Source organism: Seriola aureovittata, chromosome 10 (assembly GCF_021018895.1).
Source record: "Seriola aureovittata isolate HTS-2021-v1 ecotype China chromosome 10, ASM2101889v1, whole genome shotgun sequence".
Classification (NCBI taxonomy): Eukaryota; Metazoa; Chordata; class Actinopteri; order Carangiformes; family Carangidae; genus Seriola; species Seriola aureovittata.
In genome coordinates, this window is record NC_079373.1 from 5,468,670 (window position 1) to 5,481,652 (window position 12,983).

Consider the following 12,983-nt stretch of genomic DNA (forward strand, 5'->3'; position numbering starts at 1 on the left):
GCTGCAGTGGAATCTACCCACTGAGTAGTAGGATAAGATTAAAACAAATCGTCTTTTGAGTGCTCAAACAAACCAGTTTCTTTCCCCGGAGACGATGTGTGATAAAAGTGGAACAAACAAGCGGAGTCTCAACAATCATGAATAGACAGAGAACCACAGAAATGCACAATTCCTCATTTTATTGCACTACAATCACATGTGACACCACAGAAATGGACTTCCTCTGTTCTGCTGCAGAGCTGATGTCTGTGGTGTTAGGGAGCCCCCTGCAGCTCACACTGAGACTCTGGTGTGAAAATAAAAGCCTGTGCTGTTTATTCCAGACGGGAACATGAGGTTCATGAGTTGATTGTTTCAGTTATGGGTTTTTAGCATGTTAGCACTGTTGTTATTCCCATATTGTGATCATGACAGGAGAGAGTATTTTTACGATGAGAAATTGCAGTTTAAGTCAGAGGATTTTTTAATAAAGATCAGTTTTAAGTCTGTCATAATTTTCCAAACAGCAGCCAAGAAAGCCACAGCTAAATATTCCTCTGAAATCATCAGTAAACCTTCTCACAGACCTGAATTCAGTTCAGCCCCAACAGTTCCCCCTGTATTTCTCCCCATGTTGAAGCATCCTTGGACATTTGTGAGAAGTTTTTAAGTTTTTCACTTAAAAAAAATGAGAATATTTGATCACCATTGTCTTCTTCTCTCTCTGACACCCCACCCCACGGTTTAGGAGGGTCCAGCTACCTTTAATTCATTTCAGCAGTTTCTTTTGAGGCACATAGGCATGAAAACCTCCCCCCCGATGTTGTGCCCTCCCTTATCATAAAGGATACTGGTGATATAACTAGGCTTAGCATTCTAGTTATTATTATCTCTTGCTTAGCTGCTGGCACTGTCCCCTAATGTTTCAAACATGCCTTTGCTCAAAAATCATAACCTTCATGATACGTGTTTAAATAGGTATTGGTCAATAATATCCTGAATACTGTGCCAATGGGATTCTTGATCCATTTCAACCAGGGTTCACAGGACATGACAAGGCGACAAATTACTCTCTGTTGACTCTGGGGAAAATGCTATCCTGGTTTTATTAGATCCTGGTGCTGCCTTCAACACTGTGCATCATGATGTCCTCTTAACTCGTCTCAAACAGTGGATTAGGGTACAGCACTAAACTGGTTTGAATCCCATCCCAAACATAGGACATTTTCAGTGGCTACAGGTCAGTTTTCCTCTCCCTCTGCCCCTGTCATCTTGGGAATAGTTCTGTTCTGAAAACATCATGAGAAAGTCTATCATCTAACACCCACACCTGTGCTGATGGTTCCCAGCTGTAGCTCACACTAACATCAAGGGATTCAAGGACATTTAAGGCTGGATAGACTGAATTTGGATGGAACAGTATACAAAGAGTAGGTCCACACACTGTTAAGCTCCCAATAAATAGTTTTATTACCTTGTTTAACAAGACACTCTGAGAGAGTAGAGGAGAGGACAGTCCTTTGTAGCTGTCCTTTCATCCACAGTTTACAGCAGCAGCTCAGGTGGTAAAAAGAAGAACAATAAGTAATATTAATGATAGTGATATTATATGAATAAACAGGCATGTAGCTAGTATACACATTAGTGTACATTAGTCTTTATATTATGTTATATTGTAGGTAATTTTCTTTAAGCCAGAAGCTCATACTCACCTTTTCTGTCCTCAGTAAAAAGCAGCTCAGGTGTCAAAGTAGGAGACAGAAAAATAATGGTTAGTGAGGCAGACCAGTAATCTTTGAACTGCTAAGTAAGTGATATCATATGATAAACAGGCATGTAGCTAGTATACCTCATACTCACTTTTTTCATCCACAGTTTACAGCAGCAGCTCAGGTGGTAAAAGGGAAGAACAATAAATAATGGTTAGTGAGACAGACAAAAAAAACCCTATGAATTAATAAACATGTGATATTATATGTATAAACAGATGCAGCATATAGTGTGCAGCTAATATTACTTTCTCTGTATGTATGAATGTATGAAAGACTAGATCACTGGTTCTTCCAGTCAGAAGCTCGTACTCACCTTTTCTGTCGTCAGTGAACAGCAGCAGCTCAGGAGGCAGAGGAAGAGGAAGAGGAGAATAAATAATGGTTAGTGAGACGAATTATCTTAAGTAGATAATAATAAGAACAATAAATATACATCATTTCTTTACGTTTTAGACTATGCTATAGACTAGGTCAATTGTTTCCAAGTCAGAAGTTCATACTCACTTTTTCTGTCCTCCGTCAGCTGGGGTCGGATGAAGCTGATCCCAGCTGACATTGGGGTGAGGGCGGGGTTACACCCTGGACAGGTCGCCAGTCAATCACAGGGCTGACATATAGAGACAAACAACCATTCACACTCACATTCATACCTACGGGGCAATTTAGAGTCACCAATTAACCTAAACCTCCATGTTTGGACTGTGGGAGGAGGCTGGAGTTTTTCTGCACATGACGGCATTTTTAAACACATTCAGGTGGCATCCTGATGAACGTTAGGCAGACTTTACCCAGAGAGCCTTTGAGCAGCTTTCTCGGTCACTATAGGTTCCCCGAGGTTTGCTTTCATTGTATCCTCTGTATTTGTTGGTTCTCAGTAAATTATCAAGCGAAGGTGGTGAGACAGTAAAGTGCTTTGTCTTCTCCTCATTCTCCTTTCCCCATCCTCTTCTCCATCCCCGTGCAGTGCAGTGCTCTTCAGTGCTAACTTTAGTGTTGAGGAATGCAGAACGCCATGTGCTCCATCCATGGCACACAATGCTGCCCGACAATCCTTTTCTTATGCCATCGATTTGCTTCACTGGGAGGACATGACAGCTGGCAGACTGCAGACATGCCAGTAGGAGCCATTAGTGCTGTGAGAAGGAATGTTATTATTGTTATTATTATTCATTTTGAATGCACAACCAAGAAAATGGTACTGTGCCCTGCCAGACGCGAAGGCTACCCGCGGCATGGAGGACAGCCCTGCCAGACGCTGCCCCCAGCAAGAAAGAAAGGTTGATCCAGCCGCCGTACCAAAATGTGCAAAAGTACAAAAAAAAAGAGCCCAGTGCAAGACGCTACCTGGGACATTTACAGCCCCGCCAGACGCAAAGGCCAGCCCTCAGGGTTTAAGAAAAACCAAACCATGAACCCTGCCAACATGAGGGAATGATGGACAGATGCCCCCCAGTGCAAGACGCTACCTGGGGTGTAAATAAGCCCTGCCAGACGCAAGGGCTAGCCTGACAATCAGTTACTCCGCCTGATGTTTTGGGGTAAAGTCCTTGACAGCTGTGGTCAGGAAGTGATGAAGGCAAATGTTGATCCAGTGATCCTCTGATGTTTCCAGAAGGCATGGAAGTCCTGCAGTCCATTAGAATCAGTCTGAGTCGCTGTCATCCGACCTCCTCAGCCTCTTAGCCGCCGCCTCTTCCTGGTCGCTGTCTTCCGGGTCGCTCTCTTCCCTGTCCCTCTTTGTGGAGGGGCTGAGACCAGAAGACGAGGGAGAGGCCTCTTCCAAAGAGCCGTCGTCGCTACCAATACGGAGGGAGGATGACCCAATGTCTTCAGCTTCAGGTCGAAGGATCTCAATCCTGTCCTCTTCATCCAGACCAACAACGTCGATCTCAGCATCAGCATCAGCATCAGCAGCGGCAGGAGGAAGAGGAACATGCTGGAAAGAAGGAGCAGCAAGCGGGAAAGCAGGAGCAGCAAGCGGGAAAGCAGGAGCAACATGTGGGAAAGGAGGAGCAGCATTTAGGAAAGGAGGAGCAGCAAGTGAGAAAGGAGGAGCAGCATTTAGGAAAGAAGGAACAGCATTTAGGAAAGGAGGAGCAGCAAGTGGAAAAGGAGGATAAGCATTTAGGAAAGAAGGAGCAGCATTTAGGAAAGGAGGAGCAGCATTTAGGAAAGGAGAAGCAGCATGCAAGAGAGGAGGTGCAGCATGCGGGAAAATGTAGAGAGCAGCGTGTGGGATAGGAGGAGGAACATGCGGGAAGGCATAAGGAGCAGCATGCGGGAAGGCATAAGGAGCAGGATGTGGAGCTGCAAAACTAGCAGCAGAGGGAGCAGAAAAGAAAAGAGGAAAAGGAGCAGCAGGACCTGGTTGAGGCCCCTCCATCCCAGAGGGTGGTGATGGGAGCTGCTGGGGCGGAGGAGACGGAGGTCTTCTATCTTCATCCTGGTCAGCAGGAGGCCTCTCAGCATCAGGGTGTTGGTTGTTCAAGCGCCAAAAGCCACCTGAGAGGAGAGAAGAATAAACATGTAACATTCTCCATTTGTAAGAAGAGGTTCAGATTGTTGCTACATCTACACTAACTGCTCCAGATACATCACAGGCATGTTGTGGGCAGCTCAACAGCTCAGTGCTGTTATGCTGATTTTGAGACCCAGCTATTGAAAACAGCTGATTTGGCAGCACAGTTTTGAATGATGACTAGTTTTACTATTGCGACTGACATCAGTAACATCAGGGTAGGCTAAATGTTAGACACAGAGCATTTTACCATCAGTGCTTAAAAATACAGGACTATGTGAGGCCATTGAACTGTGAACTCATTTGTTTGTGATAAATTGTGTAAATTACTGAGATATCAGACTGATAATTACATTTAATGTCACTGTTTTTAATAAAGGCATATGATGTGGACAGTTGAGTGATCTTAAATCAGAGGTGCATGCGTCATTATGCCCAGCTGAACGGCGGGCATTTTAATTAAATCATGCATTAACAACAACAGGGCTTCTCCAAAAATAACCACACACACGTCTGTGCTTTGTGTGAATTCAACTAGTCTCTTGATGCTGCTGTCACTGGTGATGATGGATAAGGATGATAAAGGAGACTGAGGCGGGCTGGACGCAGGATGGGGAAGGGGAGATCATGTTTGTCATGTCTACTCTTATGTTCTCCATCAAAACGAAAATATCAAATTGCATTTCAACACAGCTGTTATGAAAATTATTAAAATGCCATGCCTCTTATGTGAAGTACAAGCTCTAAGAGTTGTCACTGGACTCTTCTTGTAAGTTTAATAACACTTTTATTGTCTTATAACACTGATCTGTTGCTGCGTTTTTGTTAGTTTGTCTGAGAATTAGTTAAAAATGTGATGAACTTTTAATGTAAATGTCTCTGTAAACAATTGAAGCTAAACTTCAACAACCCCAATAAGCAAACTGGACTCTCCACACAGAGGAACGCACCCTGGTCCGGTTCCACCTGCACGTTCTGACGTCCCGACGTATGTTCCATCGTCTCCATGGTCACAACAAATATATATTTTTTGGCATTTTACAAAAAAAGGCCCGGTCGCCATCTTTTTTCCTAAATTTTCGACGCCAAATTTGGAGAACTTGGTGCAATCAAACAAAAATAACAATATCTTCAAGTCAATACACAATTGTTAACACAGTCCACACCTGACCCGGGAAACTGAGCACGTTCTGACTGAGTAATAAAAGTTTTACACCAAAAAAACGTCGAGTATCAGTCAAAACTGTGTTTTACCAACAATCCCACTAACATTCTATTAATGTTTTATCTTCATATTCAACAAGTTACATTGATTTACTGCTATTCTTGTACTGAAACCACCTTTTCGGGGTTCAGGAAGGTTAATTAATGCATTTGACATAAAATTAAAAGAAGTCTTACCAGCAAAGGAGGTGATCCACCGTCTGACTCGGGTCAGCAGGTGCTCCTCCATGGGGGGTCCATCCGAAGCCATTTTTTCACCAGGTGAAATTTGCAGGTGTTTTCTGCAGGTGTCGCTTCTGTGTAGTTGGTTTTCCGGTGAGGTTTATCCGAGAGGTTTTCCAATGAATCAGCTGTTCAAAAGTTCAACTTTCCAACAGAGAGGTTTTGCAAAGGGTCAACTCAGGTCAAGTCCAAGTGCAAATGAGCGAGTGGACAGGTCTGCAGCTATTACGTCACCTCGGTCAAGCGTCACCGTTCTGTTGCCATGACTATTAGGACGTGCGTGCGCGTGTGCGAGAGACAGAGGTGAAATATGGATGATACAGATATACAGATAAATTGTTGGGACACCCGTGTGAACCTATGGTCTTAAATAGCATCTGAAGATTGTCAGGAACAGCAGCGATAGTCTATATGTGCAATATTTACTTTATTTTTCAAACACAAAGAAATGCCCCCAACCCTTAGACCATTGATTGTTTATTAGAAAACAACTTTTTTTAAAAGTAGCCAAATCATGAGTACAATCAAAGTAACAGGAGATTGTAATCTGAAATTAAGTAATCACCTAAAGCGGACCCATTAGTCAGCTGCTGCATTTCAACAAGTTGTTTGTTGAATGAAAAGTTACACTTTTTTTCACAATTGAAAGGTCAGACTGTGGACATTAGGTTTATTACACTGCAAGTACCTGGCTGTGTGCAGGAAACTAGCTCCTGCTTTAATTACTTACCCATTAATTACCCAATATTTTAATTATACTACTACAACTTTTTATATCTTGGCAATTTAATAAAAATAATACATAATTATTACGTAATTAATACATAACGGTATGATCATGTTATAAGTATGTGACAAAATACTCTTAACTCAAAGATCCACATTCTAGCTTTTATTGAGCTTTCAAACTGTCCCTCTTGGCCTTCATCTGCAAATGGAGCTGGCTCAGGTGTCCATGTAACAAGTGGTTGTACAGTGCATGGATTAGGGGATTGTAGCCTCTGTCTCGATGTGGTCTTTAGTATCGGCTGTGGATCGCCTCACTGACCCCTTCCAACCGGACGCTGTGACTGGTTTTAGTCTGGTCTTCAGACAGCTGATGTCACCTGAGCCAGGTGCATCTCCCAGCGTAGACAGTATGATGTGGTTGATGGTGAGACGACTGAATGAGACTTATTCAGTTAGACAAAATTCAGAAATTTCTGCAGTTCCCCAAGCCTTTAAAAAATTGTTTCTGAAATAGTGTTTAAAATAAATATTTCAAAACAAGGGAGTATGGAAATAAAATTTAAAACGTTGTGCATCTTCACAGCTGATTTATTTGTATAATCTCATACAGGTGTATAAAGGTATTTGCTTCAGGTGTGTATTTTTTTTTTAATCCTGGGGCAGGTGTCCAACCAGTTCATGAGAACATCCCACACCCAGTCATTTTCTTTCTATTCCACCTCTTAATTTTTATAAAAATGTGTAAAATAAACTTTGATCTTATCAAATCCATCTGATCTCTAGTAGTAGTCAGATAGGTTAATGGCGTACTGGTACAGTATCTGAGATGAACAGCACAAGAAGAATTGTCCTAAATTGTACATATAAGATGTACAGAGTGGATTTTTAAATAATAAAAAACACAAAAACTTAACAAAACTTGAAACCTTTATTTACCAGATTTCATTTTTTACAAAAAAAACAACAACGAACAGTTAAGTGCACCTTGGAATGCTCGTTGGTAAATGGACCCAGAGTGTTGTCATGATTGCGCAATGTTAATGCTCTTCTGGTGCGTTAAGACGGCAGCCACTGACACAGAATGACCCAGAAGCCCCTTCTCCGGGACCACAGGGCTGTAAGAGATAAAACAAGGTGGCCTGCACAATTTACCCTCAACACCCCCCAACCCCCCCAACCAGTCCTGTTTTCCCTGGGCTGCTCCAGCAGGGCTGTTACTCCTTGGCCACAGCGAATGGCTTCTCCACCTCGATTTTGCCAGAATCGTGGATGGTGACGTCTTTAAGAGGCTTGTCACGCCCATCTGTCTTTGTGGCCTCGATCTTCTTTACCACATCCTGGAGGATAAAAGGTTAGAAGTTGTCAATTTTTACACAACAGGTTTAGCCACTGTAAAGCAAAAAAACAAAAACAAACCCCCCCCCCCCAAAAAAAAACAACACACTACACAAATGTCCATCTCTGGCAACTTTTAAGCCTTCTTGTGATGCTTCTTTTGGTTGTTCTAGCTTCTCTTTAACATGTAGATTTCTATAATACTACTTTGATTTAGCTCTAATGGGTGCCTGTTTGATTCACATCATCTTTGTCAACCTCACTCACTCAGATCCTTTATTTAAGAGGGGCTATATGTAAGTTTTCTCTGCCGCCAAAAGTGGAGCGGGTAGTGGTGATTGTCACTTGACAAGAGCTTTGTTGTCTTTATAATACAAGAGGTTATAATACATCCTCTGGGGCTAGCTGGTTAGCGTGCTAACTTCAGTAGAAGAAAAGACGTGATAGAGACAAGAGTTAACATTGCCGTTACTTTCCACCTCTGGAGACAGCTGTTGGTGAGTGAAGGAATGAAGTTTGATACTGAAATCTCAACATTTCTTCTACACTGGTAAGTAAACAGTTATTAATGCTACGTAGCAATAGCAACACTTACAAAATAGCTCCTTTAAGTAAAAGTAGCAACACCACAATCTAAGAATTCACCATTATAATTAAAAGTCCTGCATATAAAAATCGTACTTAAATACAATACACTACAATTCTCAATTATTATTACTGATGCATTGATGTACAAGCATCACTTCACTGTTGCAGCTGGTCAAATGGAGCCTTTACATACAGTTCGGTAGGTTAATCTGCAACAAGCATGATATTTTATAAACTAATCACGTAAAATCTTCATCTGCAAAGTAAGTACAGCTGTCAGTAAATGTAGAATTAAGCATTAAAGTTTGTAATTCAGTGCAGTACTTGAGTAAATGTACTCAGTTACTTTCCATCACTGGTCAAACTGTTGGTTTACTAAAATCAACACTGATGTGTTTGGCTGACACATTATCTCCACTCTTGCATGATATTCAAATTCAGTGTGACCATTTAGATGATAATTATATTCATGATACAATTCTGAGTCATTTTGCATTTGTTAAAGTGGCAGATGGACAGAATGTTAATCAAAGACACTAGAAAGTCAGACAGTTTCCTGACAGTCTGTGCAGTTGAACTGCTTTTGTTACAATAAAAAGAATTCAACCCTGAATAACTGCTGCTGAAATGTTTTGGACATAAAATATACAACCTCGAGTCATGAAATGTTCAAGACCGAAGTGGTGCAGATTATCTTTTAGATGACTCAATCATTTCTATTGATTTTGGTGGAATTCTGAGTCTTTTTCCACAATCTGTTAGTGACGTTACAGGGAAAGAGGCTGTGCAGTGACCCTGACCAGTCTCCTTTATTATACGTCACTTTATTTACTTTGATTTATATCCATGGTGCACCGGAGGAGGGTAGACAGCAGGAAACCGGTGTCTATTATAGTCTGAAATCCGCTCTTCTATTTTTGGCTGTGGAGATAAACTACATGCAACAGATCAGACAACGACACTTCAGAACTGGTTTTCCTGTCACCAACAAGGAGCCGTTTGTATGTGATCACTGCCAGGCCTGAGACTCACCATTCCCTCCAGAACTTTTCCAAAGACGACGTGTTTGCCGTCCAGCCATGGAGTCTGAACTGTGGTGATGAAAAACTGGGAGCCGTTGGTGTCTTTGCCAGCGTTGGCCATGCTGAGCCAGCCGGCGCCGTAGTGCTTCAGCTTGAAGTTCTCGTCTGGGAAACGGTCTCCATAGATGCTCTTGCCTTCAAGAAGAAATAAATATTTGCACCATTTAAATCTTTAGACGATTAGTTCATATTTGTTAGCTTGTTGCGTTTCCTCTCTGTAGCAACATTTGCACCTCACTCTGCTGACTTGATTGCTGCCTAATGTTTATCTTCACTTTATCTTCTAACTTTTTCACTTTTCATGAATACTGAACAGCACTCAGTCATTCTAAGTAAGAGCATATGCCAAATGTACTGAGAGAGCATCATTACAGTACGACACTGTGACGCTTGTGAAACAGCTCTTGGTACAAATATAACAACTTTCAGTTCTAATTTAAAAAGCATGGGGTTTTCTCTGCCCTCAGTTCACAAATGTATAAAACAAACAAAAAAAAAAATGTATCAATTCATTAAAAAGCCTAAATGCTCTGGAGATGACAGCAAAGCTTCTTAACTGAATGGAAATAAAGCGGTTATACAAAAAGTGCAGAGGTAGACACTGGAAATTTGACAGTTTCCTGACAAGTTTGACAGCTGAACTGCTTTTGTTAAAAACACGTAAGAAAAAAAAAAAAAAAAAAAAAAAAAAAAAAAAAAAAAAGCTGATGCCTGAAACAGCTCTCAAGTCATTATAAGGTCCAGGTTCAGTGATATATCAGTCAGGCACATTCATTCTTGCAGGGAAAAAAACCCAAATCTGCACGAAGTCACAATATAAACGTGATTCTGTGGCCGTCCTACCTCCTGTGCCGTCTCCTCTGGTGAAGTCTCCACCCTGGATCATGAACTCTTTGATGACTCTGTGGAATTTGCTGCCCTTGTAACCGAATCCTTTCTGTTTAATTAGAGCACAACAAAAAAACAACAACATGAACATGAAACACATTTCAGCTGCTAGTAACTGACATTTTAGAGCACGTGAATCTGAATCAAATGACTTATTCAAAAATGCGTCTCCAGGACACGGCGGCCAGGATGTTGATCACAAGTTAAAGTAGGTATTACAACTGAAGGATGTTGTAATAATTGTGCATCAATGTCTGTTTCAACAATTGTTCTTCCCAATCACAGTCAGTGGTGCAAACCAGAGCAGTGTGGGTGCAAATTATACACAAACTGTACGACAAACTAAAAGAAAGGCTCAATTTCTCACCTCTCCTGTTGCCAGGGCAACAAAGTTGTCAACAGTTTTGGGAACAGTTTTCCCAAACACCCCGATGACAATTCTTCCCACATCTTCATCTCCAATTCTGATGTCGAAGAACACCTAGAAAAGATGTTAAGTTATTTTACACTCCAGTCTCTCTCATGGTCAGAATTAATTTCTCTACCTTTATTCTTACTGATATTTTAAATCAGAATCGATGGGTTGATGTAATTGTACAGGCACAGATCTTTCAATAGGTTACATCTTATAATGACAAAGATTTTTCTTCTTTTACATATTATACACTTAATATAAAGCGTAGATACACTGTACATTTTCATTTGACAATTGCTCTCCTTTGGTTGAGGAATTTGCCTGCAGCTATTTCAGTGTAATGGCTTTCAGCCAAAAAGATTTTAAAAGAGACATTTGTCTAAAAATGTCAAAATATTGTGAAAAAAAAGGCCCATTGGATTTTCTCCTAGCCGGATGATGCATTAAAAATGTCTTCTTTTATCCAACTAACAGTTGAACAGTTTACCATCATGTCTGACAAAAAAAGATGTAAATCCTAACATTTAAGGAGCTTGAAAAATGACTACAGTCAAATATTTGATCATCAAAACAGTTGCAGTTCTAATCCTCTGACACAAGATCATCCAGGATTTTCTTATAACTAGAACATAATCAAATTCTAGTATTTTTATTTTCTCTTCAGTGCTCTTTAGCCAAAACAAAGTTATTTCCAAATCAAAATTTCACTCTATACAACAAGAGCTGCTCTTCTAACTGAGCATTTACGGTAACTGTTTTAACAGACATGCATTTGTCAAAATTAGGTTTGGGCTTGTCAGTCTGTCTAAACAAAATGTATAAGATTAATAAGTTTCAGACAGAGGAACTGGTCTGCTTCTGAAACAAAGAGCCTGCGGGTCACCTACTGACCAGTTCAAAGCTCGCTTGTAACTGTAGACGTGGACAAACCTGCTGCACCCAGACATAACATCTGCGAGCCTCCCTGAGCTGCAGCCAAGCGGGTTATATAAAGGAGGACTTACTCCGTAGATCAAGCCTGCGGCTCTAATTGAAGCTTAAAACGATGTAGAGCAATGGGTGCATTTGGAAATACAGACAGTTAAGGCCGGAGTCCTGGCGACTACAGCCAGCTCCACTGAGCCGATGCATGCCTATGCCATTCAAGGTTGCTCTTTTGAACTTGCAACAGTAGCTAACCCGGTGGTATGCAAAAAAATCAGTACCACTGTAAGAGACTTAACGGCAGCGGCCACCATTAGCTTAGCAGCAGAGAAGCCCACCGGCCCTAACTGTACGTTGCACAGCTAGAGGCTAACTTAGCTAGTGACGTGGCTTTACAAGCTGTTAGCATTAAAGGGTTAGCACTGAGGAAGAGCTATGATTCGCCCGCATGAACCACCAGCACAGCCAGCAACCGCCTACCTTCGCAGTCACTTTGGGGCCTTTCTTCTTCTCGTCGGCGGAGGAGCCATTTGGGAAGGCGAGGAAAATCAACGATCCCACAATGACCGTTACAGCGACGAGGAACTTCATCCTTCTCTCGCAGAGTCTAACCATCAACAAGAGAAAAGGAGCAGCCCGAGAGGACGGCCTGTTAGTCGTGTTAGCTTTATAGGAGCCGGGAGAGGGGTGGGTGGGGTTGGTGGAAGGAGAGCGGTGTCCGGGGTGGAGACTGCAGCGGCGGCCGCTCCAGGCTCCGGGCTGCGCTGCCTCGACCGCGTAGGGACCGCACGTCAGCACGGCGGGGGAGACGCACGGAGCTCTGATTGGTGAACATCCCGAAGCCGGTCCATCCAATCAGGTGCAGACGCGTAACAACGCGACCCAGCCAGAGCTGGAAAATAAAAACGATGAATCAAAAAAGTGTGTTCACATCAAAGTTTGATTAATCCCCACTGAAGTACAATATCATCTGTAGCAGGTCATCCATCTTCCATCATGTCTGTCTCAAAATCTAGTTTTAAGACAGTATGGAGAACACACAGAAAACAGTTATTAATCCATTATAGGAGAAGTTTAGAGCTGCAACCAATTTTCTTTTTCAACACATCTGACTATTATTTTCTTTAACCTGATAAAATACACCCTCCCACCCCTGGGCCCTTGGCCTTGGTATCCTGCAGTGGGTGTATTTTGGTATGTGCCAGACTCATTCTTTACACAATTTGACAAATTAAATGCTGTTTGAAAGTGTCCTGATTCTATCTGTGTAAAGTGTCATAGGATCTATATATCACTGCACCAGCTGT

General features: G+C 41.8%; 2 protein-coding genes across 2 annotated transcripts; both read right to left on the minus strand.

The window, feature by feature from the left end:
* Window positions 1–3,393: 3,393 nt before the first annotated feature.
* Window positions 3,394–5,827, minus strand: LOC130176180 (uncharacterized). The gene is made up of 2 exons (XM_056387121.1): window positions 5,671–5,827; window positions 3,394–4,253 (listed from the first exon to the last, which is right to left on the minus strand). Exons 1-2 carry the CDS (start codon window positions 5,741–5,743, stop codon window positions 3,394–3,396), a joined length of 933 nt encoding a protein of 310 aa, XP_056243096.1. The 5' UTR covers window positions 5,744–5,827.
* Window positions 5,828–7,353: 1,526 nt separating this feature from the next.
* ppib (peptidylprolyl isomerase B (cyclophilin B)) lies at window positions 7,354–12,375 on the minus strand. Its single transcript, XM_056387035.1, has 5 exons — window positions 12,157–12,375; window positions 10,705–10,818; window positions 10,293–10,386; window positions 9,400–9,584; window positions 7,354–7,781 (listed from the first exon to the last, which is right to left on the minus strand). Exons 1-5 carry the CDS (start codon window positions 12,289–12,291, stop codon window positions 7,659–7,661), a joined length of 651 nt encoding a protein of 216 aa, XP_056243010.1. The 5' UTR covers window positions 12,292–12,375; the 3' UTR covers window positions 7,354–7,658.
* Between the last annotated feature and the right edge of the window lie 608 nt (window positions 12,376–12,983).